Below are 24,586 nucleotides of genomic sequence, written 5' to 3'. Positions count from 1 at the left end.
AGATGAGTTTACTAGTGCTGGCAATTTGTTCCATAGGCGTGGGGCAGCATGTGAGAAAGATCGGTCTCCCCATGAATGATTGGATATGGGCTCAATTGGTTCCTATTATATTAGTGATAATATCAAAGTCTTATATATAGCGCACGCAAGGTGTCTTGCTTAAGGACAAACGTGTCACAAACAGGACTCAAACCCACACTCTGCTGAAGGTAACCTTTTTTTGTAGCCTACAGTAGGGTTTATGCTGGACAACCAGCATACGTAAGTGATTGATGAACTAAGTTACAGAACAGTAACGCCCCATTGTAGTTGACAATGAAATATCACTCATCAGTCATTGTAGTTAATCATGAAATATCACTGATTAGTCATTGTAGTTAATCATATTAGTTACATGTAATTACTAATTAATGTTTTGTCAGAGTCGGGAGAAACTTTTGATAAGGCATCTCCTTGTCCCACTTTAAAAAAGCTGCTTTATTTGTTACCGTTTCGGTAATATTTGTCTAAAAGTACAAGTTCTCATGGGAACAATAAATGCCTCTCGTTAAACGGCTACGGTAATTTGTATGGCGAATATTTTTGTGCACGGATAAAATGAACACAATAGCTTTTCAAGGCTTTTGTCTGGCTCAATGCTCATACTGATTAAATGCGAAGGCGTTAATTTTCGACAATATCATCATAAATGATGAACAGTTTCCTGTTTACTAATGAGCGTTTTATTTTTCGTAAGAGCTAAATTATTTCATCATCATTAGCTTCGACAAGTCAACTGTGAAGGGAGAATTAATAACGATCTATAACAACTAGATATATTAACAAATGCGTAGACCTACTAATGACTATCGGGTTTTCTTTTGATGTTCCTTTTTTTCTACAAACACAAGCTAGCGAGGTTTCCTCGTACCGCATACAGTGTATCGCTATATGCGGCTGGGCGGTACAGTGGCTAAATGGTTAAAGACACTGGACACCGTTGGTAATTGTCAAAGACCAGTCTTCTCACTTGGTGTATACACCAAGTTATCTCAACATGTGCATCAAAGAACAAACCTGTGAAAATTGAGCTCAATATTGTTCATCAAAGTTGTGAGAAAAAAATTGAAAGAAAAAACACCCTCGTGTCACACAAAGTTGTGTGCTTTCAGAGGCCTGATGTTGAGATCTCAAAATCTAATTCTGAGGTCTCGAAATCAAATTCGTGGAAAACTACTCCATTCTCGAAAACTACATTACTTCAGAGGGAGCTGTTTCTCACAGTGTATTATACTACCAACCTCTTCCCCAATACGCATTACCATGTTAGGTTGTATGCTAATAATTGTTTTGAGTAATTACTAATAGCATGAATAGTGTCCACTGCATTCAAGCATACATTGTAGTTTTCTGCTCAAGCAGTATGCTGCTTAAGCAGAAATTATTACCTAACAACTTCCTGCTTAAGCCAAAGCAAGCAGGTTACCAGTCACAAAAGGTGCAAGGTATGGTACTTTGGCTGGTTACCTTATTCTGCTAAGCATAATTGTGTGCGTAGCTACTCTGGGCCAAGATCAGTTCATCCAATGGGCTGAACATCCAAAAGGATATGACTAATATCTTGTTGTCTTTGCCACCTTCTTTTTGACAGATGTTCCCCATTGAACTGTTGAAGTCTCATTCACTAATTAATGACTTGTTCTTCCTCATCCCACCTTTAATTTTGCGTTTCACAATTCCAACCTCTTTGTTTATACATGAACCAAACACCTCTTTAAAGTTAGTATGCATGTCTTATGTTGTTTTATAACACACCTCTTGCTTGTTAATGTTCTGTATTCTGGTTGGCTGAAACACGGTCATGTGGGATGAACTAATACAGTCTAGTGATCGCGTGCACGTGCGGGCACTAGTCTTTGAAAATAGTGCCCGGTTACCAGTTACAGCGCCCTCTCTTGACTTGAATTGTTTTCAGCAACTACAAAACTTCCTTCTTTTCCAGTTCACATTTAAGACCGAGCTGCGTTATAAAACACATATTGACTGGCATAATTTGATAACTAGTGTACGTCTGCCCCCTCGGGCCTGTGAGTGACCAGAAGAGGGGCCTATTTCACTCGGCCTTAGGCCTCGGGGGAAATAGGTCGCTCTTCTGGTCACTCAAAGTCCCTCGGGGGAATAGACGTACACTAGTTACCTCATTGCCAGTCAATATTAATCCTACATATTACATGTGTACATAAAGTGGCATTATTACTCAGTGGGATTCGAACCCACGGTCTCTGCCAATCTACAGATGGATCAGATGTATTATACTACATGTAGATCACTGTAGATGCCAGGGTGAATTCTTTTCTCCAATATTGCCACTTGACTTGAGGCCCTTTTGTCACTGCATGAAGACTGTAAAAGAAATTTTAAAAAATACCATTAAAATCTTAATTTTTTTCCCTGTCATTTGAAACTGACTGGAGTGGGAGGCAATCGGAGACTTTTGAGACTCTGGTGGAAAAAGACATACATGTAGGCCCTTTGTTCCTATTTTTGCGTCTCTGAGTGTGCGCGCGCATGCTCACTATTGCGCGCAGATGTCTGAGCACGCACACTTCTGGGGAGAGCTGTGACAAAGGACCGTCCAAATATCTCCCATTGGGGTATGAGTGCTAGAGTGAGGTTATTTTCAGTAGAGTTTGGGTTCGAGTCCTGGTTGTGACACCTCTGTCCTTAAGCAAGACACCTACATTTAACCATGATTGCTTCGTAGTGCTTTCTGCTCTACCAGCCAGGCTTCTGATGGATGAACATGATGAATGTACATGATGTACATGTACATCCATATGGACCGTTTCAGGCCTTACTCCTGGCACCTGGAAAAATAGTTGATTGTAGCCCACACCTTGAAGTGGCCTTCAGGCCTTGTGTGTCCGGCGACTTACATGTACATACACATTTTTTTTTATAATAATAATAATAAAAATAATTAATAAATTTACTCCACACAAGCAGCAAATTATGTATAAATTGGTTTTCTTTGAAATTTTGTTCAGCTTTTTAACAGCTTGTGTTATTAATATGCTACTCCCTAGTGCATGAAGTGCCTTTGTTTACAAATTGATCCCATGGGGTCTACTATGTAGATGTGTATGTTACATGTACATACATGTACAGTACATGTACATGTATACTGAAAATTAGCGGCTTTTAGACCAAGTGGAAAGAATTTGTACCAGTTGATCATCCCGATGTGCATCCTTTTTTTATTTAAAAGAATAAAAAAATAAAAAAATCTACTCAGAAAATCTACTCCCCGTTTTAGAATAAAAGCAAGACAAGCTCTCAGAAGAACAAAAACTACATGTACCTGGCAAGTAAACATACAAATATGACGTACATGTTACCGCAAACCAAATATATATTGATATCTCACCATGCAATGCCTCAAATCCCACTTAAAATGTTATGATTGAAGCTTCCTAAATAGGAAGAAGCTATAAACAAACTATAAACGGTTAACTCTGCTCGTCTTCAGGAGAATAGAAGACAGTTTCTCCTGAAGATGAGCAGAGTATACTGTTCGAAGCGTTGAGACCACATCGGCTGACTTGTACGTCTTTCCCCAACAGTTGATGGTTCAGTCTCATTGCCTGGTCAACGCTCCTTCCCTGATGTCAGATCACTGGCCGAGCATTACCGCAGGGATGTCAACTGTGCTTGCTTAGATGGACCTCTTACAAAGGTTGTGTCCTACCAACCAAAAGGTAAGATACAACATGGGGCTCTGCCAATCACCAATGCAAACGCTCAACTTATGTCCTCTTTAATAGATGTTAAATTTGCATCGGGATAAAGAATATTAATTTTGGGTTTTTACCCATATACACCGATGTGTGTAGCACTGTATACTCAGTACTTTCCCGAGTCCTGTGAAAAAAAATCACAGGCTTTGTACTCGGGTGGGATTCGAACCCACGCCCTTTGCCAGCAGTGTCATACCAACTAGACCACTGAGATTGCCCGGTAGCTAGAGGCAGTTCGAATCCTAATGTATGTTTTTAGCAGCGGGTACTGCAAAAGATTTAATAGATGTTAAATTTGCATCGGGGATAAAGAACTTCTTTCTCAAAAACTACGTTACTTCAGAGGGAGCTGTTTCTCACAATGTTTTAAACTATCAACAGCTCCCCATTATTTGCTACCAAGTAAGGTTTTTATGGTGATTATAATTTTGAGTCTTTACCAATAGTGTCCAGTGCCTTTAAGCTACATGCACTGTCTATCATCAACAGAAGACTCACTGCACCTCCATGATTTATCGATGCTGCCCGAACCCCCTCGTCCACGGCCTCCGGAACCCTCGATAGAGTGGATCAAAGAGGAGAACATGTCTGAGAGGAGAAGAAAACTCGGCAGTGGGGATTTCACTTCGGTCTATAAAGGAGGAATCAGGAAACCGGGTAAAGGAATGGTACCAGTTGCCATCAAATGCCCAAACAGGAACATCTCATCTAACGTTCAAAAGGTAAGGATCAATTTGTCTTCTCCATGATATGAGGTCTTTAAAGCGGAGATGTGATTTTTCGGGTTTTAACCGGAAATCCGTTTTTTTAAGCACACAAATTATCTCGGATTAAAGGCAGTGGACACTTTTGGTAACTACTAAAAATAACTATTAGTAAAAACGTTACTTGGTCACGAGTAATGAGAAACGGTTCCCTCTTTCGAGAAAGAGGTAATTTTCCACAAGTTTGATTTCGAGACCTCAAAATTAGATTTTGAGGTCCCGAAATCAAGCATCTGAAAGCACACAACTTCGTGTGACAAGGGTGTTTTTTCTTCAATTATTATCTCGCAACTGCGACAACCAATAGGAGACTTTCCAACGCTAGGCGGCAGCAGACATACCGGGTAAATTTCCATTGTTTACGTAGTTCTGAACATGCGCATAATTCTGAGAACAATGGATTTACCCGGTAAGTCTGCTGCCCTCTATCGTCCCAGAAAGTCTCCCATTGAGTTCAAATTTTCACAGGTATGCATATGAGATAAACTAAGTGTGTTTTTTCTTCAATTATTATCTCGCAACTGCGACAACCAATTGAGTTCAAATTTTCACAGGTATGCATATGAGATAAACTAAGTGAGAAGACTGGTCTTTGAGCCCAAAATGTGCATAATTAATTTATTAATTGTATTACTTAACCAATCTATGACTCTAGTTTTTGGAGTACAGGCATGACAGGTTCCCTCAAGCTTGTGCACTATTGTGGTGAACTTCACTTATGAGGCATTCTTGGTTTCATTACTATAATGGCTAATTAATAACCAAATATTCACAGAGTATTCAACACTCTTTTATTATTCCCCTGTAAAGCCTGTTCATCCTGCGATTGTGATTCGCAACAGTTGAACTCACGCGGAACTCTAGGTCTGAAAACAGCCACGTGACGTCAAAATTTGTATTGCATTCGCATTGGCAGGAAGTATGAACTGGGCTTAATTCAAACAAACCTCATTCTTTTGGCAGAAATTTTGCTCGTCTGTTGACATGATGTCGTCGTGGAACAACCAGTCCATCATTAAATTCCTCGGTATTGGCGCCAAGTTCACGTTAATCATGGAGTATGCGCCGTATGGATCTTTAGATCGTTATCTGCGGTTAAATTACCCCACAGTTAACCAGAATCACTTCATCTCTATGGCAGTGCAGCTTGTGGATGGGTTGGAGTACCTGGTAGGTATCTTAAGGGATGAAAAAAATACAGAGTTTATTCTTATTCAAGCGGAAACTAAAAACTAAATTAATCATCAAATATGTTTAAGCAGAATTTCTTTATTCCAATCTCGATTTTACTTTATATACTAGCTACAAACTACTGTATGCCAATGTCTAAGTTTCAATTAGTTCCAATAGTGTCTTCATATTGTTGTATTGTTCTTTGTTTTGTTATTGTATGAGTGGGGCCTCTACTCGACAAGCTGATGCTTCTTGGAGACCTCCATCCTCACACAAAATCCTATTGTACTTATGTTTTCTTTAGTTATTATAATATAATGTAAATTATATCACTTTTCTTTGTGTGTGGTAAAAATAAAAATAAGCGAATGGATGTGATTTCTTACACTTTCGTATTATACTTATGTGACGTCCTGAATATCAGGGTCCATTTCTGGGGCGGAAAGTTTTAAAAGCTTCATTACTCAAATCTTACCTGCAAGAAGCCACTAATTTCACCAGATTCACATTCCATGGCAGCATACATTTCTCTGCAGTGGGTTTTGATCGTCATTAATTCCTCACAAATTTGTCATTTTTCGTGATATAACGCAGCTCCCAACGTCAAGAAATTCCTGTTTTGATCGTGTTCTGATCGTATTCTTATTCATGTCTTAAGTAAGATTTGAGTTAAGAAGCTTTGAAAATTGTCCGCCCCAGATACAGGGCCCTAATATATAGGACTCTGTATCTGTGTACAGCAGAGAGAAAGAGTCCTAAATAGGGCTAGGAGAAGTACCTGGTACATGTATTATGATGAAGGTTTTCTTCTTTGCCTCTTTTAGGAATCTCGTAAGATTGTTCACGGCAACATCTCGGCTAAGAATGTTCTGGTGGTGAGAAACAGTCCCCAGATACGGGTCAAGCTTGGAGATCCCATGATGAGTAAATTCTACCATAGTCTACCGATGGACGCTAAGATGAATATGTAAGATCAATATAAATAAAGTCTTACACAGTTTTTTTTTTTTTTTTACAGATAGGAACTTGCACCTGGGATTAAAAATATAAATTTTTGGTTTTACCCATTATTTGTTATGCACGTTCGCCCCCCAAAAGGCTTACAGCCACTCTTTGTATGGGGCTACAAGAAGGAAAATTATTGAATGTGAAAAGAACTTGGGAAGCTGAAGGTATACAAGTAGGAATTGGTACTCCTCAACAGTCTAAACTGTATGATGAAGGGCAACATGCACCAGGCAAGGGGTTCCAAAGAGATGCAGTACATGTTGGATGGCTCCTTGTTTTACATCTCAGCAAATTAAGAGTGTATGGGTGAGCACTGTATACTCGGTACTTTCCCGAGCTCTATGAACAAAATAACAGATGTATTACTACTGTACTAGGGTGGGATTCAAACCCACGACCTTTGCAATTCTAGAGCAGTGTCCTACCAGTTTGTTTTTCTTTGACGTTCGACTAATGAAGAGCAGGTAGATTATTATATTGGCCAAATTTCATGGCTCTACTTACCGTAAGCAAAGAATCAGGGCAGAAGCAGGGAATTCCACGCCTACGTCAAGCCTATTTCACCTCACAGGTTACCTTGAAAATTTTGCTTGTGCATGGCAACTTCACATTACGTGGCATTCTGTGTCCCATTCGAATGGTGAAGCAATGGCTAAGTGTCTTGCTTAAGGACACAACTGTCGTGACTGGGACTCAAACCCACACTCTGCCGATCAGAAAAACCAGAGTTTGAATTTGGTGCACTTATTAACTGCTCGGCCACGACACTTCCATGTCGACCGTATCACTCTTGGAGAAACTATCTGAATAAAATGTCATTCAAAGTCATAATAATATTAATAATAATAATAATAATAATAATAATAATAATAATAATAATAATAATAATAATAATAATTAAAGATTTGTATATCGCACAAATATCTGCCTAAAGTTGCACCCAAGGCGCACAAAGATACACTAGAAACAGTAATTAGACAAAATAATGACAAGTATGGACATGACAGTTAATCGTTGGATTCCTTCAGGAGGTAGGTCTTCAGATTCTTGTGGATCAGTTCAATCGTTTTGCTTGATTTGAAGTCATGTAGTAATAAATTTTTGTTTTCATGGGCAGTGTTCGATGGACCGCCCCTGAGCTTCTGCACCCCAATGTAGAGCCGACGCTGGAGAGTGATCGCTGGAGCTTTGGGATGGTAGTCTGGCAAATTTGGTCTCTTGGCAAAATCCCATTTGAAGATTATACAGAGTTGGAGGTATAATTGATTATAATACTTGATTATATTTTAATAATTATATTAATTTAGTTTTTGGGGGTTTTGACCCATATTTACCATTACTGATGTGTGTTAGCACTGGATACTCGGTACGTACCCGAGTTCTGTGAAAAAAATCACAGGCATATTAGATCCCATGACCTTCGCAACTCTAGAGCAGTGTCATACCAACTAGACCACCAAGATCGCCTAGAACATGTAGTTAGAGGCAGTTCGGGTCCAATGTTTTAGCAATGGGTACTGCTAATGATTTAATAGGTGTTAAAGCCATTGGACCCTTTCGGTAAACAGTGTTGTCCGAGGCCCACACTTTGTGTACCACAACTTCTATATCAAATAACAAACCTGTGAAAATTTAGGCTCAATCGGTCAACGGAGTCGGGAGAAAACAACGGAAAAACCCACCCTTGTTTCCTCGCGTTTCGCCGTGTCATGACATGTGTTTAAAATAAATCTGTTATTCTCGTTAACGAGAATTTATATTGTTTTGCTGTTTTCTCAAAAAGTAAAGCATGTCATGGAATAATATTTTAAGAGAAGTCTTTCACCATTGCCTTCTGTAAACCCTGTAAGTTATTTGTAAATCTGTGAACTTTGCTGAACCGAAAGGGTCCAATGGCTTTAACTTTGCATCGGGGATAAAGAATATTCATTTGGGTTTGGGGGGTTTTACCCATCCATGTATACCATGTATACACCGATGTGTGTTGGTGCTGTATACTCAGAACTTACCCAAGTTCTGTGAAAATAAATATCAGGCATATTACTCGGGTGGAATTCAAAACCCAAATTAGCTAGTAATAGTTGAAGGGAAGCTTTCTACAGTCATTATCTTCAAAGCATATAAGTTTAAAGTTAATCTGTCAACCATTGTGTATTGTGTCCTACAAAGAGTACCCAAACCCTTTAATGTTTGGAGTAGTAACCCAACACTGAACATACTTTTGAAAATAACGAAAACCATTTTTTAAAATTGTTTTGGCCACTAAAACGTACTTCTTTGCTACAGGTGTTGCAAAAGTATAGCAGATTTGAATTCCCGCTGTTCTCTTCGAGCTGTTTGGAAGCCGTCAACAAATTGATTAAGAACTGCTGGCGCCACACTCCGATGGAACGCTACACTTGCAAGCAGTTACTCAGAGAGTTCAGCAGCATATATTTACGTGAGTTGAATCCCTTGGTCTTTCATAATAATAATAAGGGAATCAATGTGTGGTGAAGAGGTTTTCAACTAGTGGTTTAAATCCACCGATCCGAGGCCTGGTTCTTGATAATTTTACCGAGATGAAGTTGAGGTAAATTTTCAAGAACCAGGCCTCGGCGGGTTTAAACCACGAGTTGAAAACTGATTCAACACACTTTGATTCCCATTCATAAATACATTTTCGGTCAAAAAAAAAATAAATAAATAAAACCCAATGAAAGTCTAGGTGAACAAGTGTGTTTTTAGTTTGCTTCTCTCCACCCAGGGGTAAAATGGGTACCTGTGAGGACAGAGAACGTTCTTGTGATTGGTTTAGCCGAGTAGCACAGATAATTGTTGCACAGGCTGTATACTTCGCAGGGAGCTGAGATGGTTTAAGGAATGAATTAAGGCCCAGTGACCAGGGGTAATAATGTTGGAAGCGCTTTGAGACACCCCTTGGACGTGAAAAGCGTTATATAAAAACTGTTTATTATAATCATTAATATTATTGTTGTCTTTTGTTTGACTTCAGGAGTGCAGAATGAGGACGGTGCCGAGGGGCTGTACTGGGAGTTCCCAGAAGATCAGGAGGATATTGATTTAATTGAAGAGGATCTCTCAGAGGGCGAGAGGGAGGATGATGACCTCTCGGATGACAACAGTGACGATCAGACTCTCTTCAATAATGACGTCTCCTCAAGTAAGTTCTCAAACACTCTTTACTTGTTATCAAGTTTTGTATGGGTATACTGGGTAAGCTTGGGCGATATCGATTTATTTTATTCACGATATATCGCCGACAATATATCGCGATATTCGATATAATCGCGATTAATGAAATTTGACATCATCAGTCTTAAAACTCCAAGTGAAAGTTGTAGAAGAGACAGTCATAGCATAAGAGAGGTGTTCTAATGACCTGTTCTTCTGGTTTTACTCCAAACCTTTGGGGTGCAAGATGTCTCAGCTAGCAAGTACATCGCGATATTTAATTGATATATCGATATATCGCGATTATCGCGATATGATATTTCGATTAAAACCAAATCCTTCCGATATCGAAATCGTGTCCAAATTAATATCACGATATTCGATAATATCGTGATATCGCCCAAGCTTAATACTGGGTATACTGGTTATACTACATAGGTACATGTATACTGGGTATAAAGAAAGGTTTGCGTTAAAATGATGACAGGTGGATGACTTTCTTCAATAATGACGTCTCCTCAAGTCAATTCTCAAACATTCTCTCCTACAATAAAGTTTGTTGAGGGTATACTGGGTATACTGGGATATACATTATACATTACTGGTACTGGGTACACTGGGTACACTGGGTACACTGGGTACACTGGGTACACTGGGTACACAAAGTTAGTGTTTTGCTAGTCTTATTGATTGTTTTCCTCATCCAGTTCTATGTCCGTGTGTTTTTGATTGCGTGTTTTTATCCTGCCTTCTGTTTGTGTTATGTTTTATTTTGTGCTTCTTTGTATTATTGCAATTCATCATTGTTTGTATTCCACCAGTGTGTGTTCTTGTGTGTTTTTTAATATCTTTTTATATTAATAATAATAATAATAATAATATCAATAATAATAATGTTTTTACTATGTAATTATTGTAAATCATGTGCAATTTGGCCTGTGGGCCACGAAATATGATTCCAATAAAATGAAATGAAATGAAATGAAACAAAGTGTACCCGGTAAACTGGGTGTGTACGCACAATGTACCCAATAAACTTGGTGTTCTGTGTGTACCCAGTTTACTGGGTTTAGTACCTGTAGTATACTGGGTTTAGTACCTGTAGTATACTGGGTTTAGTACCTGTAGTATACTGGGTAAACTGGGTATGCTGGGTTTAGTACCTGTAGTATACTGGGTTTAGTACCTGTAGTATACTGGGTTTAGTACCTGTAGTATACTGGGTTTAGTACCTGTAGTATACTGGGTTTAGTACCTGTAGTATACTGGGTTTAGTACCTGTAGTATACTGGGTAAACTGGGTATGCTGGGTTTAGTACCTGTAGTATACTGGGTTTAGTACCTGTAGTATACTGGGTAAACTGGGTATGCTGGGTTTAGTACCTGTAGTATACTGGGTTTAGTACCTGTAGTATACTGGGTTTAGTACCTGTAGTATACTGGGTTTAGTACCTGTAGTTTACTGGGTTTAGTACCTGTAGTATACTTGGTTTAGTACCTGTAGTATACTGGGTTTAGTACCTGTAGTATACTGGGTTTAGTACCTGTAGTATACTGGGTTTAGTACCTGTAGTATACTGGGTTTAGTACCTGTAGTATACTGGGTAAACTGGGTATGCTGGGTATACTGTGTATAGTGGGTAAACGACGGTAGGTTGGACCTGAAATATACATGTATTATACAAAAATGAGGCCTAACTGATTATTCTTTGCTTGTATTTGATAGATCCTCTGGCACAACCCAACAACAATCCTGCAAGTACCTACAACCCAGGTGTGTCTAATACACCAGAGGTAAGGCATTTTTTTTAATGGATGTTTTAATGCTGGGCACCATTTTTAATAATAACCCGTTTTAATAATAGTGCTTTTCACACCTGAAGGGCATTGTAAAGCGCTTCCAACATAACGTTAATACTGGGCTTCATGCTCGCAAATGTTCTTCCTCAATAGCCTATCATATCCCTGAGTTTGTACCCTTGTGAAAATGACTATAATTGTGACGTCCCCTTATTACAAAGTTTCATGTCTGTTTAAAGACACTGAACGCCTTTGGTAATTGTCAAAGACCAGCCCCTGATGTATCAAAACATACATGTATGCATAAAATAACAAACCTGTGAAAATTCAAGCTCAATTTTGTCATCGAGTAAGCAACAGAATAAAGGAAGAAAAAACACCCTTGTGGCACAAGTTGTGTGCTTTCAGATGCCTTGAATTCGAGACCACAGACGAGGTCTCTAATTCACTTCAAAGATGATTGTGAGAAATGACTTCTTTCTCAAAAAGTACGTTACTTCAGAGGGAGACGTTTCTCACAATGTTTTTACACTTGTATACTACCAACAGCTCTCCATTTCTCGTTATCAATTATTTTGTGTAATTACCAATAGCAATAGTGTCCTGTCATGCCTGTGCCTTCAATCCTGTATTGGTTTCAACATTTTCCAATTGTCTTTTATCACTTTGTTTTTAACCATAGCAACTGCAGAATGTCAGTCGACTCGTGAAGTTCAAAGGAATTGAGAAGGTTATGGAAGGAACACTGACTACTGAGAAGCCACTTGGAGAAGTAAGAATAATAATTCATAATAAATAATGTTATTTTTATTTTTTTATTTTTATTTTAAATCTTCGGACATAATTCTTTGTTGGCAGGGGCTGTCCAGGGTAAGGCAAAAGTTTTAAAAACTGTCTTTAAAGCGATGTGCCCTCCCAGACCCCTCCAACAGGGGTTTGTTGTGTTGCCATTTAGCCTTCGAGAAAGACTCTTCTAGGGTCGAAACATCAGGCCATTAACAAATGTTATGCATTTAGTATGGTCGTTGGCTACTGTGAATAAACTTTTAACATGTAAATTTATAAAATTAATTTGAATTTCTAAATGATTTTCTGGAATTTTAAAATTATAATCTACATGTATTTTTAAAAATCTATGTATTTTAAGCACAATTCAGCCTTTTGCTGCAATGGTCGAATGTTGTTAATAAAGCATCAATATTTTATACCATCAGTCCTTTTGTTTGCAATCAGCTAATTCTATTTTCACATTATTATCAACTGGCCATATAAACTTTCCTTTTTTCTGGGTATTTGTTGCTAGGGTCACTTTGGTTGTGTGTACAAAAGCAAATGGATCCGTGGAGGCGGCAACATAATCGATGTTGCCATCAAAGTCATCAAGCAGGATACGGACATGATGGCGCTAAGTCAGTTTGAAGAAGAGATAAGACGGATGTCTCAATGTGACCATAAGAACATCGTCAAAGTCTTAGGATTCGCTGAAGGTGAGTTCAACTGCCTTTGCTTTTTTGTTTCTCCAGGGCCAAATTTTCTGAAGCTCCAAATGCTGATAACCTGCTCGGGTAATTATTGCATCAATATTGCAACCGGTATTAAACAGAGTGCATAAAACTGGTCGAAAGCACATATTTATTCCCTTAATATTATAATAGTTAGTACTTGGTTCTTATGTAGCGCTTTGTCACACCCCTATAAGGGGGGTATCAAAGCGCAGGGTATTTTGTCCTGGTACATGTATGTGGAGCTGCGATTTCAAGTACCTAAAGCATCGGTAATGGTTTACAAGGTGCAATATGCAACCAATCACAATATTATTGCATTCAAGGTCAAAGGAAAATCTGGCAGGAAGCTGCCTGTTTCCAAAGGCCAGTATCTTGCATTATTCCTGAGCCTGGACAAGCGGGAAGATATTCGGGATAAGATGAACCAAGTTGAAAGGAACATCATTTCACCAGAAAGTGAGCTTTCTTGTTTTAATCAAGGCTCTGGATGTAATTTTGTAATAAAAAAAATGAAAAATCTGCTACTGTATTTTGCCTTTTTCTGTTTACCGGTATTTTATCCCTTGAGTTATTTATTATTGTATACTCTCCTGTAATATGTTGCAACATGTAGTATGTTGTAAAATTTATCTGCTATTGACTTTTGTCTTTGTATCTTGCTTTTTTTTATACAAAGCGCTTAGAGGGCGTTTTTGCGGCAATACTGGGTTTCATAAGTTTCTTTTATTATTATGATTTCAGTAGGATTTGACACTTTGCATGGTGGAAATACAATATAGTAAGGTTTGCGGTAACACCATGTAATGATAATCTCTAAATGAGTATGGGTGGTTCTTAAAAGAAAGAACTCTTGGTTTCAACTCTCATTTCTTTTTTGAACCACCCCAACTCTTTAGAGGATATCATTACATGGTGTTACCACAAACCTTTCTATATTAGCGGGCCGTTTAGCTGCACGTTACGCGAGCAAATACGTGAACGTAAACGCCAAAATATTGTGCTGTTTGAGGGTGATGTCACCACTTTGGGCTTATTGCATGCTCACGTATGACGTCTGCGCGCAGGTTTGTACTTAACGTGAAAAAGGGTAACTTCCCCAGTGCTAAAAACGTGAGATTTTAACCGCACAATTTTCCGACGTTCACGTTCACGCAGAACGTGCAGCTACATGTAAACCTCCCTACTATTATTTCATCAAATGTTTTCATTTGTTGTCAAGGGTACGATTTTCATCCGCTGTGTATGGTGATGGAGTATTACTCTATCGGTGCTCTGGACAAATTCCTTTGCAGGAAGAAGCATGAGAAGAATCCATTGTCAAAGAAAACGAAGCTTCTGTTTTCCCAGCAAGTAGCGCAGGTACCACTTTGTTATTATTTTTTACATGTAAAGGAACATTACAGAATTGGTTTTTGCTAACAAAACAGTTGCTGGTAGTGTAAGCGCTTTATTAAATCCACCTTATACATAAACTGACAAACCTGTAGAAGTTTGAGATTGATCGGCCATCTGGGTCAGATCTTGTCTTTGTACCACAAAATTCAAATCTCTTCTAAAAACTTATCTTACATGTATGTCCCAGGTTTTCAAGGACTATTTTTGTTGTGCCGGTTTTCATTCACTGCACCCTGAACACCCAGCAGGGTGGATACGTGTGCATTACAAGTCTTTATCATTATTATTATTACTTGTTAACTCTCTCGGCAGGGCATGGCATACTTAGGTGAGCAGAAGATCGTTCATCGGGACCTAGCAGCACGCAACGTCCTGGTGGCCTCGGACGAAGACTATTATAGCGGGCCGGAAGTCAAAATCTGTGATTTTGGTCTGGCCCGGAAGTGCAGAGCAGATGGGTACTACTCACCAACTGGTCAGAACCCGCCACTACCTGTGACAGTGTGAGTACACAAGAAGAGTTTGGAACCTTCTCGCTCGTTTTGGCGACCCCAACCAGAACAACGGTCATCGGTTGAGCGTTTTCGCATGTTCGGTCGAGGCGTGGTGACGATGCTGTTCAGACCAACCGGTAGCCAACTTGTTGACGTGGTTGGGCTTTGGTTGGGGTTCGCCAAAACGCACTCCAGGGAGCTGAGATGGTTTAAGGAATGACATTCATTGAAACAAATAGCCCAGTGACCATGGGTAATACTGTTGGAGCGCCATGAGGGTCACTGTGTGACGGATTGGAGAGCTTTTAAAGAAGCCATTTTTAATTTATTTTATGTACTTCATTCACAGTTACCCGCCTGAGAGCATTGAGGAGCCGACGAATGCAGGGAGGTTTAGCTGTGCAGGCGATGTCTGGGGCTATGGGATTCTAATGTGGGAGATATTCTCAGATGGTGCATCGGCAAGGTATGTACTTCACCTTCTTGACTTTGAACATGTTGAATTATACAGGGATATGATTTCTCTGTTCTAGGCTCCTAGTGGATGATACCCATGCCTACATCCTTACAGACTGTGAAGGGGGTAACCCTGTATCAGCCCCAGGAGTAGGTGGCTCCTAGTGGATGATACCCATGCCTACATCCTTACGGACTGTGAAGGGGGTAACCCTGTTTCAGCCCCAGGAGTAGGTGGCTCCTAGTGGATGACACCCATGCCTACATCCTTACGGACTGTGAAGGGGGATAACCCTGTTTCAGCCCCAGGAGTAGGTGGCTCCTAGTGGATGATACCCATGCCTACATCCTTATGGACTGTGAAGGGGGTAACCCTGTTTCAGCCCTAGGAGTAGGTGGCTCCTAGTGGATGATACCCATGCCTACATTCTTATGGACTGTGAAGGGGGTAACCCTGTTTCAGCTCCAGGAGTAGGTGGCTCCTAGTGGATGATACCCATGCCTACATTCTTATGGACTGTGAAGGGCGTAGCCCTGTTCAGCCCCAGGAGTAGGTGGCAAAATACCCTTTGTTACAGTTGATTTGGGTTGATAGTTGATTTGGGGTAATAGTCTTTATCCCCGATGCAAATTCCCATCTATTAAATTTGTATCTATTAAATTGTTGCTGAAATGTTACCCGCTGCTAAAATAAAGAATTGGAACTGCCTCTAGCTACTGGGCAATCTCGGTAGTCTAGTTGGTAAGACACTGCTCTAGAATTGCAAAGGTCGTGGGTTTTGAATCACACCCGAGTAATATGTCTGTGATTTTACTCACAGAGCTTGGGAAAGTTTTAAGTATACACTGCTAACACACATCGGTGTATATGGGTAAAAACCCATAGAGTTATGTAAGAGCTAGACGCTGACTGGTGATGCTGTGTGCACAAACGCGATGGGGACCACAAGGAGACGCACACGCCATTTTGTATGAGGAACGTTGTACGAGCGCTAAATATAAAGTTCAAGTGTGTGTATGACAAACACCCGTTATGCGATGCTGCTTACAAAATGGCCGCATGCGTGCATGCCGGGCTGCGTAACTAGGCCACTGCACCCTCTAGTTCTTATCAAACCATCTCTTACATAGTGTGTTATGGCCGAGCGGTTAAGAGCACCGAATTAAAACTGTGGTGTTTGTGATAAGCAGAGTGTGGGTTCGTGTCCCAGTCAGTCGTGACACTAGTGTCCTTTAAGCAAGACACTTAAACAGCGCTTCGTCCTTCGGATGGGACGTGAAGCCGTTGGTCCCATATGTTGTGTAAAGGCATGTAAAAGAACCCAGTGCACTTATCGAAAAGAGAATGGGTTCGCCCCGGTGTTCCTGGCCGGATTGGCAGCATATTGCGCCATAGCACCTTGTAAACCATTACATGGTGCTAAGGATTAGTTCTTGTCTCAAACTTCGTCCCACTCCTTGCAGTAATAACACCTGGCGCTTTGTATCCTTTGGCAAAAGGCGCGTTATAAATACGATTATTACTTATTATTTTATAATTAATACTTTACAGATACCAAGACGGGAATCATACATTAACAACAATGAGGGAAGTTCACGACTTCCTGCTGAAGGGAAATCGTCTGAAGCGACCTGTAGACTGCCCTCAACGTGTTTACAGCGTCATGTTGGACTGTTGGCGCCTCGAGAAGACGTCTCGACCCAAATTCAACATGTTAATACAACGGCATGGAGACATGCTAGAGCAGGATATGATTGATAACTAGTGAGTAAGTAAACATTTCCTTATGATTCTAGTTCAGGATCTTGCCAAAAATTGCTTATGGCCTGACGTTTCGACCCTAGCAGAATGACAGGCCATTATACTAGTTATTGTTTTGCATTTATAACCATAGGCGCATTTCCGTAGAATCCTGTGCTTTTGCTTCGAGATTGATTCAGTTTAATCATCAATCTATGATTTATTCACTTATTTAAAAATGCATACATGTATATTTTGTAACCACATCTGTATCGTGTGCATTGCCTGGTTTTACTCCCTTGTTGTATATTTGACTGTGTATATTATTATTTCTTAACGTGTGTGTTTTGTTTTTTATAACTTGTTTTTTACATTGCATTTATTTATATGTATAGGCTCTATTGCATTTCATTTTTGTATGTTGATGACATTTTGTAATTGATTCTTATCCCTTTGTCAGGGGTGAGGGTGTCTGTTACTCATTTGCTTTTCTTTGAATGTGTATTATTGATGCTGCATAAAGTGTATTTAACTTGTCTTGTATATTGCATTTATTATAGGTGCCATTTCATTGCATTTTTCTATTTTGATGTAATTTTCATTGAATGTTTTAATGTAATTTTGTGCTTTTGAAATTCTTTGGATGGAGCACAGATGATATGATATGAATGATTGCATTTGTTATTGTGTACATTGCATTTATTTGTAGGTATTGTTGCAATCGCATTTTTGTATTTCAATGCAATTTTATGGAATTTTAAAATTCATTTTGTGCTTTTGAAAATCCTTGGATGGAAAGAGAGCACATGAAATGATATGAACTATTGCTATTGTTATTGTGTACATTGCATTTATTTGTAGATATTGTTGCATTGGCATTGTTGTATTTTAATGTAATTTTTATGGAAGGAGAGGGTGCAAAAGAAATTATTTAGATTATTGTTGATATTATTGTGTACTTCGAATATACTTTTAATAATATGAACTTGTCTTTTGATGGGGTAGGCTGTTTCATTCTATTTAAAAGGTTTTTTTATTTTTTATTTTATTGTATTTCTTTGTATTGTTTTATTTTGAACACTTAGTGTTTTTAGTGCCTGAACACATTATGTCTCAATAACTTTGCATTGTCTTCTTAAAAACTAGGCCTAGAACCCTAGAATTATTTAATGGCTTGCAGTTAGTGCAAGAATAGTGCCTTAAAATGTTTCTGAAATTGAATGGGAAAGTGTGGATTGCTAGGTGCCAGCAGAAATACCAGGGCCCAAACTTATGGCTCAGCAAAGAACCTTGGCTTAAAAAGCAAGAAATTTCACGCATAGTGTACATTGTGTAAGTCAGGCGTATTTCACAGGTAAAGCAGGAAATGTTTGCGTGTGCGCGTTGGTGCATCACGTTACTGCCCATTCTTCGATTACAGAAGCAGATAGCGCATAAGTAGATAGCAGAGCCATGAATTTGGGCCTAGAAAACTTTACATTATCACGTAGTTCTAAGCATTCCAATATTTTTGAGAATAACTAAGTTACTTGCAAAGTCTGCTGCCACCAAGTGTCACAAAGTCTCCCATTTGCCGTGTAATAATTTTCAAATTAACGCTTTTTTTGTCATTCTCTTTTGATCTTAGAACCTGGCACGGTTGCCCTTCAAGCATCAGAAGCAGAACAGGCTGTCAATGGTATACAGAATCTACAATTTGTAAATAACATACGTACATACATACATTAAGGGCATTTGTATAGCACCACTACGTCAAGAACGCAGCGCATTAGATAGGTACAGATAATGTTTGATACCATTCTTAAATGTTCAAAGAGAGTCGGAATTCCTGATTGAGATGGAGAGTGCATTCCAGGTGTGTGGAGCAAAATGAGAGAATAACAACGTATGTACATGTATTGCGCGTATTGTGCATTGCGTACGCACAGGCCAGTACGCTTCATTTTTGAAGGGGGAAGGGCACCAAGGCATTTTCTGCTTGGTAAAGGGCACCCTATAGGAAATTGTTAATTTTTACTGGGGCTTTGCAAGGGTACCGAGGCATTGACCTGTGGTTACGGAGGCAATCACCGCTGTTGCCTCTGTGAAGTTAGCAGGCCTGTTTAAGAGAAGATTTATGACCTCATTTGGGGTATACTTGGGGTTTTTATCAGACTTAAAGTCAACATTTGAGCCTAACTTGTACGAGGCCTGTACGCATACACTGCGTTGTGAGGGTGCGAGCTATCCTACACCACCTCGAGACTTGGTCGCCTGCTTGCTTTGCGCGCAAACTTTGTGTCGGGAAAAAGTCCAGCGACCTTGAATATGTCTTTCCAGATGATCATTGTGCTTGTAGGGAAAGCGTCTTGTCCCAACGTGTTTTCAAAGATGTGCTAGTTGTATTGTTTGGTTCAAAGTGGTAATAACATGTAGTATCATAATGGTTTAACCTTCAAAATACAAATGTCTTCATTTAGAAGGCATGCTTTTTTCAGCTGATTTTTCTTTATTTAGTCTGGCTCTGTCGTTGAATGTTGAGAAACGCGGAACAAAGTCTTGCTTTGGCTGAAAATGTCCTCTTTGTTTGTCAAGCTGTAGATGCTTGTTTTACTGCGTGGGTCAGTTTATTTATAGTGTACTTATCAGTGCAATTTGGCGCATTGATGTTAACTACTTAATCGACGTCTAACATTTGTACATTTTGTAAAATGAAAATGGTGTAACAACGATAAGACTTTGTGTTGCCTTGAGTTTTAACCTGATGTAGTGTCTGAGTCTGGTTAAACACTTTGTTCTTGCAAGGGCAAGACAGTTTTCCTGTGGTAAGGTTCTCCTCTATAAGGGATTTGTACATATCTTATGGGACATAATCATTGGGGCACTAGGGCACTGACAAAGGGCATTAGGGCAATGAATTTTCTCCTTTGCCCCCTATGAAATACATGTATCAGACACTACACATACTTTTGAAACATGCGTTTAAATGGATTACTTGTTGTCCTTTTTTTCTTAGGTAAGGTGCACCACACTAAGGGAATTCTAAATAAGGCACTAAGGCAATGACCAGGGGGCATGGGGGCAATCGTCTGCGCTGCCCCACAAACTATCAGACAGTATACCTTCTTTTTAAACATGCATGGGAATGGATTAATTTTTCTGTTTTGCCATAATTTATTAACAAATGTGCACCTCAAGAAGGGATTTGTTAAGTTCTACTGGAATATTTTAAAGGGGCACCAAGACAATGACTGACTAGGGTATGTGGGCAATTTTCTCATTTGCCCCCATGAAGTATCCAACCTTGAAGTTTTGAAACGAGCGTGGACATCATTTACTGTTTGAATAGCCCCCCCCCCCCTTGTATAGAGATCTATAAGGACTGGAATGTTTCTAAGGGGCCCAAAGGCAATGACTGACCAGGGGCATGGGGGCAATTGTCTCCTTTGCCCCCATTGAGTTTGAAACCATGCACTTTTGAAACATGCATGGACATAATTTTCTGTTTTGAAACAGGTGCACCTCTATTTATAAGGACTGGAATATTTTAATGGGGCCGACACCAAGGTGATAACTGACTAGGGCATGGGGGGCAATTGTCTCCTTTGCCACCATGAAGTATCAAACCTTGTCCTTTTGAAACATGCATGTACACGTTTATATATTTCTATTTTTAATTAGTCCCCCCTTTCCCTTGCAATGGTGCCCCTCTATAAGGACTGGAATATTGTAAGGGGCACCAAGTCAAAGACTGACCAAGGGCATGGGGGCAATTGTCTCCTTTGCCACCATGAACATGATGAAGTATCAAACCTTAGACTTTTGAAACATGATGTACATGTACATCATTTTCTGTTCTTATATAATAGTCCCCCCTGCTCCTCTTTATGGAGAGGAATAATTCAGGGGGCACCAAGGCAATGACTGACCAAGGGCATGGGGGCAATTTGCTCAGTTGCCTCCATGAAGTGTCAACCCCAAGACCAACCTAAAAACCATGCTTTGGAAAGTTATAATAAAATGTCACCTACATTGTATATATTAATGTAAATAGCACGTTCTCTCTTTCCATTTACATATATACATATATAACCAAACAAACGTCTATAAAATAAACAAATAAGTATTTTTGTTTATTGTTTAGAGCAGAAATGTGGTAACATATTGTTTGACTCTCATTTGGTCTGTAATGTAAGGAGTTCTGGAAGTGCCATCCAACTTGTTCAGATCATGAGATAAATAATACTAAAGGATGATGACATTGTAAAGTTTATTTTTGATTTGTTTTAGTGCTAACTACAGTATTAGACTTTTGTACTTGCCATTAGTCGATCAGGTTGGTGTAGTGGTTTCTTTCCTCACCTTCCACCTGTGGGACTGTGGTTCGAATCCCCTGGGGTACTTTGTGGGTTTTCAGTCCCTATTTTAATGTCTGGCTTTTCCCTGGTATAATTCTCTTAGGTTTTCCAACCCAAGTTTCATACTTCCTTTCTTGTCTTCTCTTCAGTGGGTTCAACCGTTCTTGGCTTGCTTTAAAGTCGGAAACCTTCCACATCTAGGACTGTGGTTCGAAACCCATGGGGGTACTTTGTGGATAGGTTTTCAGTCTCTATGTTTTTGTGTGGGTTTTCCCTGGTAGAATTCTCTCATGCCTTCCAACCCAAGTCTCGTACTTCTTTTCTTGTCTTCTGTTCAGTGGGTTCTTGGCTTGCTTTGAAGTCTTTTTATTTGCAACCGTTCACCTCTAGGACTGTGATTTGAATCCCCTGGGGGTACTTTGTGGATAGGTTTTCAGTCTCTATGTTTTTGTGTGGGTTTTCCCTGGTAGAATTGTCTTAGGCCTTCCAACCCAAGTCTCGTACTTCTTTTCTTGTCTTCTCTTCAGTGGGTTCAACCGTTTTTGGCTTGCTTTAAAGTCCTTTTTATTGGCAACCTTCCACCTCTAGGGCTGTGGTTCGAATCCCCTGGGGGTACTTTGTGGATAGATTTTCCGTCCCTATGTTACTGTGTGGCTTTTCCCTGGACTAGTTCTCTTAGGTTTTTGTCTTAAGTCTCATCTATTCTGTTCAGTGGGTTCTTGGCTAGCTTTTAAGGAACACGTTGCCTTGGCGGTCGAGTTGGTCTTTAAAAAGCGTTTGAAATCCAAATCTGATCCAAGGCATGGTGTGCCTTTTAAGTCCTTTTTATTGGCAATATATGATAAATTTGTTTTTAAATTGAATGATTTTGTTTACTCGATGTGGTCCAGTGAACTCGATGAACTTGGAATGTGCAGTATGTTTTGTTTTCTTGTCAAATTATGTATTCACTGAATAATTTTGCTGGTTAATGTGATGAAGTATTTTACTTGATATTGAAAGCTCAATACCGGACAAGTTTATCAACTTTTGTATCAATGTGTTGGGAACAAAAATCAAAACAACATTGTAACAAACGGACTTTGACAAGGTTAGACAACTAAACGTAAACGCACGGGTACATGGGACTATTTCTAAAGTTCAAATCTGTCTCATCTGCTCAGCAAAGTGTGATGTCACTTGGGAGATGGTGCTTTCTGTGCTACCAGCCATGCTTCTGATTGATGATACCCAAGCCTATCGTATGGACTGTACATTGGGTAACTCTGTTTCAGCCCCAGAAGTTGGTGATAACGGCCCCTGAAGCCGATTTCACGAACCGCTATGATTTTAGTTAGGACGACTGTAAACGGTTAAACTTAAAGGATGGGTTCAAAGCGCCCTTCATGTACTTAAGTCGTCCTAAGACTAATCGTATTTTAAGAAGAGTTTGGTGAAATCGACGGCTGGAAAAATAGTAGTCCACATCATGATGTGGCTTTCAGGCCTTGTGTGTCCGGCGACTTGCATGAACTCTCATCCAAGGATAAATCTTATAGTGCTTTGTAAAATAGAGCCCAACACATCAAATGGCGCTAATAAAACTTGGATTAAAATCACCAGACGTTTTGGCAGATGTACCACCATTCACCTTTCCGTCCATGTGCAGTTGGGGATGACGTCATCTGTATAGTGTGGTTGTTCCCATATTGACTTTCGATTTTGGAAAGAGAGATCTTCGGGTCATTTGTAATAGGTGAAACATAATGGTGCGTGCCCTCGGTTCGAGTGTGCACAGTATATGGAGTGCCTTGAATGTCTTTTGTGTAAATAAGAATTAAATTAATTAATTGATAATGAAAAGTGTATTTTATATCCAGATTTATCTCATTTACATAGTATATATAGTATTAATCATGGAAAACAAGATAGATTATTTTCCAGTAACTTTATACAAGGGACTACAGAAAACACGGAATTAAAGTACATGGAAGAAATGCTGCACGAAAGAACAAGGGTGAAGGCTTTTTAAACAATTTGTTTGTTTTTTGAAAGTCATTAGATATTACATTACGCTATCATTAGTTCTTGCACTTGTGATAGCACCTTCTTGTTTTCAAGTTAAAACACACACCAGCGCTTTGTATTATAAAATCTAACCATTAAACTAAGTGCTGGTTCACTCTCTCTTTCAAGAACGGTGAACTCAAAACACCCCTTATGACGTCACAAGAACAGTTTTTCGTCCAATGGGCTGCCTTCTTTTCTCTCAGTGGGGGCGCTGTTTTAGGGTGTGACGTCATACGCGAGAGGGTCCATTGACATTTAAGGTTACTCCTTTTTTCACCACGTAACACGTCTGAAGCTACACTTTTTTGTCTATACTACCATTTTTTTGTCGCTCTCAAAATCCATACATTGTTGTTCACGAGGATTAAAATGACTATTACGTACGTGTACAGATGTTTTGTGATGTAATTATTAAGTAATATAACATAGTCTTTATTGTGTCTATGTAAGTGTCAAAATAAAAGAAATCCATTACAGAGACAAGGCTTATGACGAGTTGACTTTTCTATCTGAAATTAATTCACTGCGTTTTACTTTAATCGTCCCGATCCGTGGGGACATAGGAGACTAGACAAGTCTACCCGTATTATTGTACACTGCCATGTACATGTGTGATAAGTAGGATTTAAATTTTGTGCATGGTGGAAAAACGATCATATGAAAAGGTTTGCGGTAACGCCATATGAGTTGGGGGGCTTCTGAAAAGAACCGTTGGTTTCAACCGTTGGTTTTCAACTCGTACATGTGTAGTGTTGTAGGCCTGCGTTGGTTTTTACTGTAAATCTCAATGTGAAAGGGATGAGAGATCAAAGGTACATTTTTGTACGGATCCGGACATCCGCTCAAGGAATGTGTCTGGTGTAGCTCACGAGCCACGAAGTGTGACGTCATAGTTCAAGCTACAGTTTGTGTAG

General features: G+C 39.5%; 1 protein-coding gene across 2 annotated transcripts in view; it reads left to right on the top strand.

Moving 5' to 3' along the window:
- LOC117301348 (tyrosine-protein kinase JAK1-like) overlaps nucleotides 1-24,164 on the top strand; it is a 43,191-nt gene extending 19,027 nt beyond the window's left edge. The window contains exons 7-21 of one of the 2 annotated variants that reach the window (XM_033785271.1): nucleotides 3,603-3,737; nucleotides 4,266-4,498; nucleotides 5,504-5,710; nucleotides 6,538-6,680; nucleotides 7,839-7,977; nucleotides 9,008-9,161; nucleotides 9,717-9,884; nucleotides 11,622-11,689; nucleotides 12,378-12,467; nucleotides 12,999-13,182; nucleotides 14,420-14,559; nucleotides 14,908-15,098; nucleotides 15,439-15,555; nucleotides 17,098-17,310; nucleotides 18,914-24,164. In XM_033785271.1, the coding sequence (XP_033641162.1) occupies nucleotides 3,603-3,737; nucleotides 4,266-4,498; nucleotides 5,504-5,710; nucleotides 6,538-6,680; nucleotides 7,839-7,977; nucleotides 9,008-9,161; nucleotides 9,717-9,884; nucleotides 11,622-11,689; nucleotides 12,378-12,467; nucleotides 12,999-13,182; nucleotides 14,420-14,559; nucleotides 14,908-15,098; nucleotides 15,439-15,555; nucleotides 17,098-17,310; nucleotide 18,914 (2,183 nt within the window). In that variant the 3' untranslated portion in view covers nucleotides 18,915-24,164. Of the gene's footprint in view, nucleotides 1-3,602; nucleotides 3,738-4,265; nucleotides 4,499-5,503; nucleotides 5,711-6,537; nucleotides 6,681-7,838; nucleotides 7,978-9,007; nucleotides 9,162-9,716; nucleotides 9,885-11,621; nucleotides 11,690-12,377; nucleotides 12,468-12,998; nucleotides 13,183-14,419; nucleotides 14,560-14,907; nucleotides 15,099-15,438; nucleotides 15,556-17,097; nucleotides 17,315-18,913 lie in introns of both variants that reach the window. The other variant, XM_033785268.1, reaches the window with a different exon arrangement.
- Nucleotides 24,165-24,586: the final 422 nt, after the last annotated feature.

This window comes from Asterias rubens, chromosome 17 (assembly GCF_902459465.1).
Source record: "Asterias rubens chromosome 17, eAstRub1.3, whole genome shotgun sequence".
In the NCBI taxonomy this organism is placed as follows: domain Eukaryota; kingdom Metazoa; phylum Echinodermata; class Asteroidea; order Forcipulatida; family Asteriidae; genus Asterias; species Asterias rubens.
This window is presented reverse-complemented; position numbering and strand designations above follow the sequence as displayed.